Genomic DNA, 11,973 nt, shown 5'->3' on the forward strand with positions numbered 1-11,973 from the left:
AGAGGTGCGCGGGGGAACTAAGCCCCCAGAAAGCAAGAAACCATTTCTCCTTGGAAATAAGGGAAGTCCGCAAAGTAAGGGCACCAATTTTTTTTTTTTTTTTTAATAAGTAAATAAAGCTGCCACCTGTCAGGAGCCACCTCCCTGTCTGCTCCTCGGTTCCTGCACAGCTCTGACCCGTGTCTCCAGAGGAGTGTCCAGGGAGGTTCCGTGTCCTTGCAGCAGCCCTGGCTGCCTGCGCCTTTCCTGTGCCCGGGAGTTCCCTGGAAAGGGAGAGTTTCACCGGGCGTGGGAGGGCACAGCCGGGCGGCGGACGGGCGCTGCCGCCCGTGTGCTTTGCAGGTGGCCCCCGGCCGCGGCCCGCTTCTCTGTCGGTTTGCGTATAAACGTAGAGGATTGCGGAAAGACACGCTTCGGAGGGGGGGGGTCTCAAAAAAGCGTTATTGCCCCCCATCCCCCCCCCCGAAAAGGCCCGAGCCGCTGAGCTGCCCAGATGCCGTCTATTCAATCAGAGCATCCCTCGACAGAAGCACCCGGGGCAGGAGCCTCGCTCGGTCCCGGGGCGCGGAGGGAGCCCCCCTGGGGCAGGCACACCGCGGGAGGCGGCGGGCAGCGCCTGCCCTTGCCCTGCCCTGCCCGGCTGTTCGCTCCCCGCGGAGCCCAGAGCCCTGTGCCCGTCCCTGGCAGCGCCGGTGCTGCCGGCAGAGACCAAGGAGCAAGTGGATGTACGGGAAAGTTTGTCTCAAACTTCCCCGTATTTAGCCTCTTCTCTGCTTTCTCTGTTTGTTTTCTAGGAAGCCAAGTGCTTATTTTGGTCACCTGGTTTAGGTAATTTCTATTAAATCCCTCATCCTCTTCCACGCCTCTATTTATAAATATTATTTTTATATACACAACAAATAATAAACTGAATTCATCTTAGCGATTTTGGCCACCAAAAGAAACAAAACGAAGGTGTCAGACCTTGACAATTCTAAAGAATGAGAAAATCATGGTCGCCTCTCAGTGTGACATTTCCGAGCAGAAAGAAAATCTGGCTTCTGAGGTTATGATAAAAATGATCAACGTTGCTACAATGCAGGGTCTCTTTTGAGGGAAAAAGAGCTGAACCCAAACCTGGGAAGCTCGACGGTTCCCTTCTTCGTTTCTTCCTAAATCCATCTTGTCCCTTTAATACAAATGAACTTTAAGCTCCCCCTGTCTTTTATTATTTAGATTCCTAGTCTTAATGACGCCAGGAGCAGCGCAAGCACACTCGCTAATAATCGTGGCGAACTGCATTTCAAAGAAACATCCCTGGAAGAAAAACACCGTCGTTTAAAAAAAATAAATAGAGACTCCACCAAAAATGATAATGCGGAGTCCCTGCTGATGATGGGCTTAATGCAACTGCTGCAAATCAACACCTGCGTGCTAGATAAGGCAGATAACGCCTCCAACAGTTACTTCCAGCACCCCCGTCCTCCTCGGTTTTATTTTTAGATCATTCATTTAGTCGGATGGAATATTTTTTGGTGTTTGATGTTGTTGGTTTTTTTAATTATTATTATTATTATTATTGTTATTTTTCTTCCCTGATCCTTAGTCAAAAAAGCGAGGGAAGTGTGAACCGGTTTAAATCTCGAGACGTGGGTCTATCTCGGGCCTTTAATAACAGCTCTGGGGCGGCTCGTCCCCGGGCACTGAGATCGCCGAGATCTCCGCAGCCAGCACTGTCCAGGGTCATCTTTTGTCCCTGCCACAATAAACAAACACTTGCTCCTCTCATGTAAATGAGCAGTGATCCGGATGCACCTTAAAACACGGGGAGAAGTCGTTGCTTTTGAAAACGATGTTCATTTTGTCTGACACACATAACTGCATAGATCAAATGGCTGCAGAAAGGTAGCAATTTGGCAGGGAAGTATTTTCTAAGCTTAGATGAAAGTGTGCTCACGGCGTCCGAAAATGCCTGTCTCACCTCCCACCTGCTTCCCCAGCCCCAAGTTTGCGCGAAAAGATTAGACAGGCGGGATTTTCGTTAAAAAAATAAAAATAATAGTGATGCGCGGAATCAGTGACACAATTCACACAGCCCCGAATCGGGGACGCTGAATCAGTGCTGCTTTACCTACCAGGGATTCAACACAACTGCAATAATCTTGTCGGATAATTAAGTAAATTATACCTTAAACATTGGTAGCTTACAAGTTGTAATCAGTAATTCAAACTCTTGACAATTATGCAAATTGAGCTCAGGCAGGCGCTCGGACTTTCTCGCTTTTGCAACGAGGAATTTTTCCGAATTTATTTCGCCCAGAAGCCGCCGGACCCGCCGAGTGTGGGGGCATCGGCGCTGCGTCTCTCCGCGCGGATTTTAGCCAAGTCCTTCCACGCGTGGGGGGAGGGGGAACACCCCACACTGCTGTCTCCCCCCCCCCAAAAAAAATCCAACACGTGGGGGGCTTTTTGGGGCAGCCTCGTTGAAGTGTGGGTGCGGGGGGGATGTCCACGCATGACCCCTTCCCCGCGGGCCAGGACTGCCCCCCCGCGCCCTGAGCGCTCCGGGGGCACTGGAGGGGGGGGTCCGGCTCTGCGCTGCCTCCCCACCCCTCCGCGGGCGCGGAGCGCAGCGCGGAAGGAGTGGCTTGGGGCTGCGCGCTCCCTCCTGAGTGGCTGGCGGCCGCGGCTCCCAAGCCATCCCTGGGGAGGAGTTATGATAATCCTATTGCCATTAAGGGCGTCTGGGCAGGGAAAAAAACCCGAGTGACCATTAGCGCGGAGGTTTAGTCCGTCATCTGCTTTCATGCCTGCCAACTGAGCTCCGTCCGGGGGGCAGCTCCTCTTCCCAGCGCCGACGTGGATTTACCGCCCGTGGGGGGGGGCCTGAGCTCTCGTCTATTTTCGGCACCACACACCTGGTTTGGACGCTGGACGCCATGTTGTGGAAACTAGCAGATAATGTCAAGTATGAAGAGGACTGCGAGGTGAGAAGCGCGGGGAGGGGTCGGGAGTGGGGAAGGGGGGTCCGGCGTGGGGCAGCGCGGAGCTCCGCCGCCCCCCAAGCCGCGCTGCCCTCCCTCCCCGCTCGCTTCCAGCCGGCGCCCGGCTCTCCTGCCTCCCCGCCGGGCGGGATTTGTCCCTTCCTGAAGACCCCCGGTTTGCTTTTTTGCCTTTTTTTTTTTCCTTTTCTTTTCCCTTCTCTTTGGAGGTACGATTTTTTTTTTTTCTTAGTTTTTTTTCCCCGAGTCTTTTGAACTCTTGAATAAAACGCGGGTGAAAGCCCCGGCTGGGAGAAACGAGCCCGCATCCCGCGTCCCCCACCCGCCCCGTGGAGCAGCGCCTTAGGGGAGCGGGGTGTCCTCCCGCGGAGCGGGCAGGAGAAGCAACAGCCGGGGCCCAAGGCAGAAGCGGGCAGCCCCAGCCCCGCCGGCGGAGCGCGGTGCCGAGTGCCCCAGCCTGTCGGACCGGTCCGGGCTGCGAGGCGCCGAGAGGCGCCGGCCCCGCTCCGGGTGGGAGCGGGCCGGGATGCGGCGGAGCCGGCCGGCAGGTAGCAGCTGCTGCGGGGATGAGTCGGGCAGCGCTCGGCCGCCCGCCCCGAGCGGACCTTCCTTCCCACGTTCCCCTCCTCCGTGGGAGCGTCTCCCACCCCCGTGAGCTGCTCCCGGGTTTTGATCTCTCCGAAAGCGGCTGTGTCCCCCGCCTTCCCCCCCTCCCGGCTCCATTGGTCGCGGTCCGCCTGCTTGGCTCCTACAGATTAGCTGCAGTCCCCGCTTCACGCTCCATTGGGACCCCATTCACCTCTTATTAACTAGCCCTGTTATTTTAATGACCGTGAAGGCAGAAGCTGCTAAATCCATGGATCAGCTCAATGTAGACATTTAAGCTTTGACTGCTGAGACTTGAAATCAGGGGAGAAGCAGAGATGGGACGGCTGGAGGGAGAAACGCCGTCCTTCCCTGCCGCGCCAGCAGCCGTCGGGCGAGAGCTGCGCGTCCCGGACGGCTCCCGGGGCTTCGGGAGGGTGGGAGGGACGGGGTGCCGGGGGCCTCCGGCCTGCTCTGCCCAGGGCCCTTCTCACCAAGGGCAGTGAGTCCGCAGCCCCTGGCCTCGGAGTCTCCTCCCCAGCCGGGGCAGCGCGGCGGAAACCGGGCTGCGTCGCTGGTTTGAATTTTTCTTATTTTAATGATTCTTCCAATGACTTGCACAAGCGTGAGGGTTAGTCTGTTGTAGTCGCCATGAGGAGAGCAGTGAAAACTTGTTTGTAATCTCTTCCCTGGGAGTGGGGCTGATTTCTTACGCGAAGTGCCTTAAAAAGAGAAGACTTAGACTCCCTGGGCAGGAGCGGGGCGGCTCTCTCCTCTCCTCTTCCCCAGCGCCAGCAAGTGCCACCGCCCGCAGCCCCGAGCGGCCGCTGCCCGGCGTGTCCCCCCGAGTCTGGGCTGCCGCCGCTGCCCGACAGCCCCTCGTTGACGGCCGCCTCCCTTCTCCCCCACCCTTCTGTGCTTTCCAGGACCGGCACGATGGGAGCAGCAACGGGAACCCGCGGCTCCCCCACCTCTCGGCCGTCAGCCAGCACCTGTACAGCCCGGCTCCGCCGCTCTCCCACTCGGGCGCCTCCGACTTCCAGCCCCCCTACTTCCCCCCCCCGTACCAGCCGCTGCCTTACTCCCAGTCCAGCGACCCCTACTCCCACCTCGGGGACCCCTTCTCCATCAACCCGCTCCACCAGCCACCGCCGCCGCCCCCCAGCCAGCAGCAGAGCGCCTGGCCCAACCGGCAGAGCCAGGACCCGGCCGGCCTCGCCCCCCACGGCCGCCCCGGTCTCGTCCCCCACCTCTCGGCGCTGGAGAGCGGCTCCGCCGGCGGCCGCAGGGAAACGTACCGACGCTCCGAGCTCCTCCTGCCCCACGGGCACGGGCTGGATGCCTCCGCACTGGCCGATAACCTGGGCCTGCACGACATGGCCCACCAGATGGAGGAGGTGCAGGTAACTGGCCCCCCCCCCCGAGACCCCCACCGCCCCCTCGGGCCGCCCCGCGCATGGTGGGGGGCGGGCAGGACGGGCGCTCCCCGGCTGGCAGAGATACCCGAGCGCTCCGCTGCGGAGCCGGGCACCGTCCCCTTCTGCGCATCCCAGCTTTACCTGCCCCATCCCCGTCCTTGGAGCGAAACCCGCCTTTTCTCCCTTTCTGCCCTTAAAATGGGGACGCGCGGGGCGGGGGTGGGGGGCGGCTCGTTCCCTCTCAGCTTTTCGAGGTGCGAAACTTTCTCCCCTCTCTCTTTCCAGAATGTGGAAGACCAACACTTATTAATGCATGACCAGACAGTCATTAGAAAAGGTCAGTAAGGTGGCACTGCAGTTTACTTTCCCTTGTCAATAGTTAAAGTTTAATGACGCACCGGTGAATTGACGCCTTATTATCTTTTAAAAGACAGATCCTTTCGGATCGGGAGGGCGACGGGGATTTTATTACACTCTCTCCGTCGCTGGATTTTTCTAACGCCATCCGAGGGAAGGTGGCGGCGGGGGCTGCCCGTCCCCGTGTGCCGCAGGGACGAACCCCGGGGCTGCCCCGGTCCGGCGGCGAGCCCGGGTGGTGAGAGGGCTCCGGGGGACCGTGGCCGTCCCCGCATGGACGGGTCCCGGCTCTTGCGTGTGGCTTTAATCGAAACCAGGATCTTGGACCGAATTTAAAGCTGCCCTGGAATACGTGTGTGTAAAGTGACACGGGGCTTTGTTGTTGTTGTTGGGGTTTTTTGTTTGTTTGTTTGTTTTTTGTTGTTGCTAGCACTCGAAGACAGTTTGGGGGTTTGGTTGTTTTTTGTTTGTGGTTTGGTTCCCGCCCCCCCCCGTTCAACTTCTTTAAAAGACTTGAGAAGGGAATGAGTTCACTGGCATAAGCCTGCTCGGCTTTATCTTAATCGAAATGGTTTTGTAGCCGAGGTTTTAAAGAAGGAGAAAGACGTATTGACTCAATTTACAGTAATTTAGGATTTTTTTTCCCCTGCTTTTGTTTTTAAACAAATTTGTGCTTAAAAAAAAATCAGTGGAAGTTTCCTCTGAAGACTTCAAACAAATACCTAACTGAGGAAAAGCAGAAGTGTTTGTCAGAGCGCTGATTGCTGCGTTTAGCTCATGGGAGAATAATTTCGCTGTCAGATGCACCACTGAAAAATCTTTCCCCCTCCGGGGAGCGGGGCCGACCTCGGCTCTTTAACCCTTTCCGATCGGTGCTGTGAGCCAGCAGCACACCACTGGGGGTTAACTGGGTGGATTGGCAAGGGGATGGAAAAGCTGGGTCTGTGCTTTGCTCCTTGCAAAGCCTTTGTTGTCCCTATTCACCTAAAGGCTGAAGCCATTAACGAGCAGTGTTTTACTTTCAGTTCTCTTCTGGGCTGCATCCCTCTCTCTGTCGTACTGTCTGTTATGAATTTGTTGGGATTAAATTCCAAAGGCGGTTTCTTAAATCCGCGTGTGCGAGGTGGAAGATGAACCCCAGCAGGAGCTGGGAGGCTTCTCCCTGCCCCGGCTCAGAAAGTTTTTGGTGGTAGCTAGAGGATGCTAATTTGGAGCCTGTAGCTGTATCGGGCTTTTTATAAGTATGGATTTGCTAACTTGCAGTATGTTTCTTCAGAGATTGTATTCTTTGTGCGTTTTTTAAAAAGCATTCTTAGTTGCGTTCGGCAGCTCTTTGAAATTTAGTGTGGCAGAATACAGCTACCGAGGAATAGTTGTGGGGACCTTTCGGTTGCAGCCGAGCCCCGTGCTGCAGAAAGATGCCGGGGACGGGGGTCAATGGTGTGAGCATTTAAGGCAAAACGAAGTCCCGTCTCCTGGTCTTTTTTTTGTAGAAAGGAAACTCACTTGTCACTTCCTATTTATTTTTCCTTTTATAAAATACCTGCTTTGTGTCCTCCTCCCGCAGGTCCCATTTCCTTAACGAAAAACAGTGCTCTGAGTCTCCCCTGCCAAAAGGATGGATTAATTGGAGTGGTCATAAACCCCAATGAAGTATTTTGTTCTGTTCCGGGGAGACTTTCCCTCCTGAGCTCCACGTCGAAATACAAAGTGACAGTAGCAGAGGTGCAGAGACGGCTCTCGCCCCCCGAGTGTCTCAATGCCTCTTTGCTAGGAGGAGTGCTCAGAAGGTAGGCTGCGACTCCCCTTACAACCATCCCCATCGTGTCTATTGTTTGTGAGTTTTCTTTTTTTTCCTGTGCTTATGTGTGTGTGAGCAGCCAGATTAGCACAACGGGGAGCTAAGAAAGTCTTTTAGCAAATTTCTAATTTTTAAGAAGCCCAACAACACTGAATCCTAATAGGCTTTGGAAATAAAACTTCTTTGCACTTTTGCTATTTCTCGAGAAGTGCTATTAACAGCTCTGACAGCAATTCTCATTCTCTGTTTAAAGTTGGATTTTTGTCTCAAAAACGGCTCATGGTGCTTTCTTATTCCTGTGACAATCTGTTTCCCCATGGAATGATTTTTGGATTAGATCTCGTGGTCTTGATTAATCATTACAAGGACACTTTATATGTCCTTTTTTGCATACACTTAATTCAGCTTGTGATCGTTCCACAGCTGTTGGTTTCGATGGTGCAGTTTGAAACATTTTGATTTTGACCTCTGCTGTGTTTCATCCTGGCTGGTTTGTAGTAGAGCATTTAAAAAGTAGGTCACTTGAAAAGAGCCTGTTCTTTATCTTCCCCCCGGTAGAACCCTATTGAATGTCAGTAACTGGAATTTCTCATCTTTAAAAAGAAGTGTTTCCTGAAGATAAATAAGGCCATTTTTTTCCTCTTTAATTACAGAGCCAAATCTAAAAATGGTGGCAGATCATTAAGGGAAAAACTGGATAAAATTGGCTTGAATCTTCCCGCCGGTAGAAGGAAAGCTGCAAATGTGACACTATTGACATCTTTGGTGGAAGGTCAGTCTTGAACGTGTCTTAAAAATAAACTTTTTTCCGCCCTGTGTACAGCTTTTATCCTCTAGACAAAGCATGGAAAGGCTAGAAAGTCAATGAACGTAATAGAGAGTTTTTTGTTTATTTTAAAGTGAGCATGATGGGAACACTGCAGCAACTAACAGCTGTGTTGCCTTTGGGGGGCTCCTCTCCCCTTCTCCTCCCTTCAAATCTGGTCTCTAAACCCTTGGCCTCAGAGCCCTGCCTGCACAAACCCAGCTAATATTCCTCTTCCTCACGGCTGCATCGCAAGGATGCTAGCAGGGATGCAGTAACTCCTACATGCCAAGCTGTTCAAAATGCATGTTTGTCCAGGCTGTGTTTCTTGAGGGGGCTGGGTTGTTTCGGGTTTTGTAAGGGCGTGTGCAGGGACAGGCAGGGAAGGCAAAAAGGGTGAAACTCATCACATTAGTGGGTTTGGTTCCCTATTGGGAAACTTAAAAAGTCCGGGGCAGCTGACTCCAATGCCTGGCCCTACCTCAGCGGTATCCTCAGAAGCTTTTCTAATAAACAAGCATATAAAGTGAGATTTATAGCTTTTGACTTCCTGATAGGAAACTGGAGCCCCTTTAATCTGTAACATGTTATGTGGACCCTCTATCAGTTAAGCTGACTTGGAGGGTGTATATATGTGTATGTGTGTGGTTATGTTTTGTGTTTCTGTTTAAAGCAGCTCCCGGTAGTGGTACAATTTAATAGGAATAGAAGCAGCAATTGAAAAGTGAAAAATGATCGTAACAATACAATTGCTGCTATTTCACTTCTACATCAGCTCAAATAATATAGCAACTTCCATTTAAAACCTTTCTTTGGAAGTTGGATTTAAGATGTGCGTACATGCACACATGTACATTACAGGTAACGCACTGATCATGCCAATCAATTTTTTTAAGCCTGATCAAATGCCTTAACGAAAAGAAGTGGCCTAGTTATACACCTTACAATTTTGTTTTCTATATGAAAATGCTTATTAGAAAGTATTTAGAAAATATACTAAACTGACAAACCCTTTATTATGTAAGTGGAATTTAGTTGCCAGGTTTTTAAAATATCAGTGGACAATTTGACCTAGACTGAATTCTAGTCTTTGCTGCACAGTTAATCTGGATAGAGATAGGAGTTTTTCTTTCCAGGATAAAGACAAGAGAATTATTTTTTTGTAGCAGTGACCATGTAGGTTTTTTTTTTCCTTGATGCAAACTTACAAAGAAACACTGAACTATTAATTAGAAAATGGTAATGAGTGGTATGGTGGTAAAATAGCAGTGTCCCTTTCTAAAATAGGAATACACTTCAAAAATTCACAGTACTTTGCTTAATTTCCCTGATCTCCTTATGATAAATAGATGTAACTACGTCTAATAAGCGTTCCCTTTTACCCATGCCAGGTGAAGCTGTACATCTTGCTCGTGACTTTGGTTACGTTTGTGAGACAGAGTTTCCTTCGAAAGCAGTGGCCGAATATTTAACTAGACCACACATGGGCCGCAATGAAATGGCAAACAGGAAGAATATGCTTCTTGCTGCAAAGTAAGTTTTGGGCTTGGATTTTTTTTTTTTTGTTTTTCCCTTCTCTGTGACTGTGGACAGTCTGGTACGTTTTCATGTGTAATTTTAATCGGTGAGATGAAGCAATTGTTTTTATTTGGTTTTGGTTTGAATTCAACTATGGCAGCAGTTATTTTAGTCTAAACTAATAATAATAATAATAATAATAACAACAACAACAACAACAACCCTGTATGATAACTCTAAGGCAGTTTGGACCAGTTCTGTTCTTTTTTCTTTTGATGTAGTAAAAACTTCAGAAAAAGTCCTGTATCAGGACAGATGTGTCTCTAAGAAAAAGATGTCCCTAGATATGACAGGGTTGAGGACCTGGAGGGCAGGTGTGGCCCAGGAATGTGAACCAGGGTTGGGACTGGGAGCAGATGGTTCACCCACCTCTGCGTACATGCAGCCCAGAGAGGCATCTCCAAGGAGAGTTAAAGATTTTTATAGTTCAGTGAAAGCCAGCCTTTGGTAGATGTGAAAAGTCCCTGTACTTAACTAAATTCCTATTGGAAAGCTTGATGAACAGGGAAGGAAGGGTAAAGGAGAGAAGCTTTGTTATGGCTATTCTACAGACACTTGTACCTGTAAATAAACCACGTACTGAACAGGTCTCTGGTAGGAAATACCTGTGTTGAGTTACACTTATGTTAAACTGGTGGCTGGAGTGCTCGCTGTCCCCTTCCGCCCCTCAGCCTTCCCAGGCTGAGGTTTAACAAAGCTTTCCGTTCATGATCCGTTCTGGTCTGAGATGTTTTCTCGTTTGGGGTTGGTGCAATTCCTTGCTTTTGAAGGCACCCTGGCTCTGCAGAGGATCTGAGAAAAGCCTGCTTAAACTGCTGAGAAGAGTTGCCCTGACCTTGGGCTCAGATCAGGCACGCAAAACACACTCCTCCTGTTAATTAATACATCTTTCCCTGAAAAAGAGACTTTTTACAAAAATATCTCTTAGAAATATAGTCTCTCTCTTTCCTATAGCTTAAACATTATGCTTTTTACTGAGCACTACTCCTGCTCTTCAGTATTGTCAGTATTGTTATTAGCATTAATAACAATCATTTTTTGGAAGATCTTTGTGATTGAGAAATTCTGATAAAGTGATGATTCTGTTAAGATTGCTCAGCTCCTGTGAAATCCCATCAAGGGACAGATTCACAAGCAGCAAACAACATATGCTTGAGCGTTATTAACCATTCATGTTTTGCCAGGCATATGTGTTAGTGTTTGCAGGATCAGGGCCTAGGTCTCTTATTATAAAAGAGGGCATATACATATAATATGCACAAATAAATTGAATGTCCCATTCAGTTGCTTTAGTCTTTCTAAATCACTTAACTGCAGCTGTGGAAGTTCTCATAGAAACTAGCCCTAAATTCCCACTCTCCCCTCAGAATCTAGAGCAAATGATGCAGAGCCAGCCAGACACCAGAGGTGGAGAGATTATTTTGCAGAGTGTGTATGTGTTTTTGTGACATAGATATAAGAGAAGGTTTGTCAGAAACTGGTGCTAATAAATAGGCTTTAATTTTAGACAATGCTGCTGATGGAGTAATGAATTTCTGAAAACTCTAATTTCCACATAACTGCCAAATATTTGATACGGACTTCCTCTGTTATTTTTATTTATTTGTTTGCTTTTGCATAAATTCCCACCATGGTGTAAAGTGTGATCACTTTGTGTCTTGCAGGCAGATTTGTAAGGAATTCACAGACCTCCTCACTCAGGACAGAACTCCTCTTGGAAACACGAGACCTAGTCCCATCTTGGACCCTGGCATCCAGGGCTGTTTGACTCATTTTAGCCTGATCACACATGGCTTTGGGAGTGCTGCCATCTGCGCTGCCATGACATCCGTCCAGAACTACCTAAATGAAGCATTAAAAATAGCAGACAAAACATACATGAACGCTGGCGACCAGAGCCCTGCAGAAACCAACAAAACCATTGATAAAATGGATAAGCACAGGAAGTAAAAGGGGAGAAACCAGACTTTAAACTCTTCCTCCTAAACACAGACTGGGATCTTCTTGCCGGGGGGAACATAGAGATTTGGTTTTTTTGTTTTGTTTTGTTTTTTTAAGAAAGGAGGGGAAAAAAGGAAAAAAAATCATCTTATTCAGGATCTTCACTCCCCCTGGATCCATGAGACAAGTCTTTCTAAAAGCTGCAGTATCCCTTATCTGTGGAAGCAATTGCCAGAAGATAAGTACTTGGTACAAGTGTATTGAAATCCTTTGCTGTAAAAGTGGTGCTATAAAGGTTTTTGATGGAAATATACAAAGAGATATATTTAGATTTCTTTTCCACATCTAAGTATCTAGTGGTGACCAGCTTCGTGTATAGTTTTTAAGATACAGATTTTAGATGGAAGCCTATTTGTAATCTGATACAATTTCAGGGTTTTATTCTCTCTAAATGCAACAATAACAATAAAGCAGTATTAAACAATGGTATATAGATTTATGTACATT

At 49.4% G+C, this 11,973-nt stretch overlaps 1 protein-coding gene across 1 annotated transcript; it reads left to right on the plus strand.

The window, feature by feature from the left end:
- Nucleotides 1–2,734: 2,734 nt before the first annotated feature.
- On the plus strand, nt 2,735–11,589 carry TFAP2C (transcription factor AP-2 gamma). The gene is made up of 7 exons (XM_075166095.1): nt 2,735–2,966; nt 4,493–4,969; nt 5,270–5,321; nt 6,909–7,131; nt 7,796–7,914; nt 9,339–9,480; nt 11,190–11,589. The coding sequence occupies exons 1-7, from the start codon at nt 2,919–2,921 to the stop codon at nt 11,473–11,475; spliced, it is 1,347 nt and encodes a 448-aa protein (XP_075022196.1). The 5' UTR covers nt 2,735–2,918; the 3' UTR covers nt 11,476–11,589.
- The last annotated feature ends 384 nt before the right edge of the window (nt 11,590–11,973 follow it).

The sequence above is a fragment of the Calonectris borealis genome, chromosome 17 (assembly GCF_964195595.1).
Source record: "Calonectris borealis chromosome 17, bCalBor7.hap1.2, whole genome shotgun sequence".
NCBI lineage: Eukaryota > Metazoa > Chordata > Aves > Procellariiformes > Procellariidae > Calonectris > Calonectris borealis.

Excerpts from the sequence above, each read along its gene's own strand:
- TFAP2C (XM_075166095.1), top strand. The coding sequence starts at position 2,919 with ATGTTGTGGAAACTAGCAGATAATGTCAAGTATGAAGAGGACTGCGAG. Across the intron at positions 5,322-6,908 it reads CCAGACAGTCATTAGAAAAG|GTCCCATTTCCTTAACGAAA; the intron begins GTCAGTAAGGTG and ends CTCCTCCCGCAG. Across the intron at positions 7,915-9,338 it reads ATTGACATCTTTGGTGGAAG|GTGAAGCTGTACATCTTGCT; the intron begins GTCAGTCTTGAA and ends TACCCATGCCAG.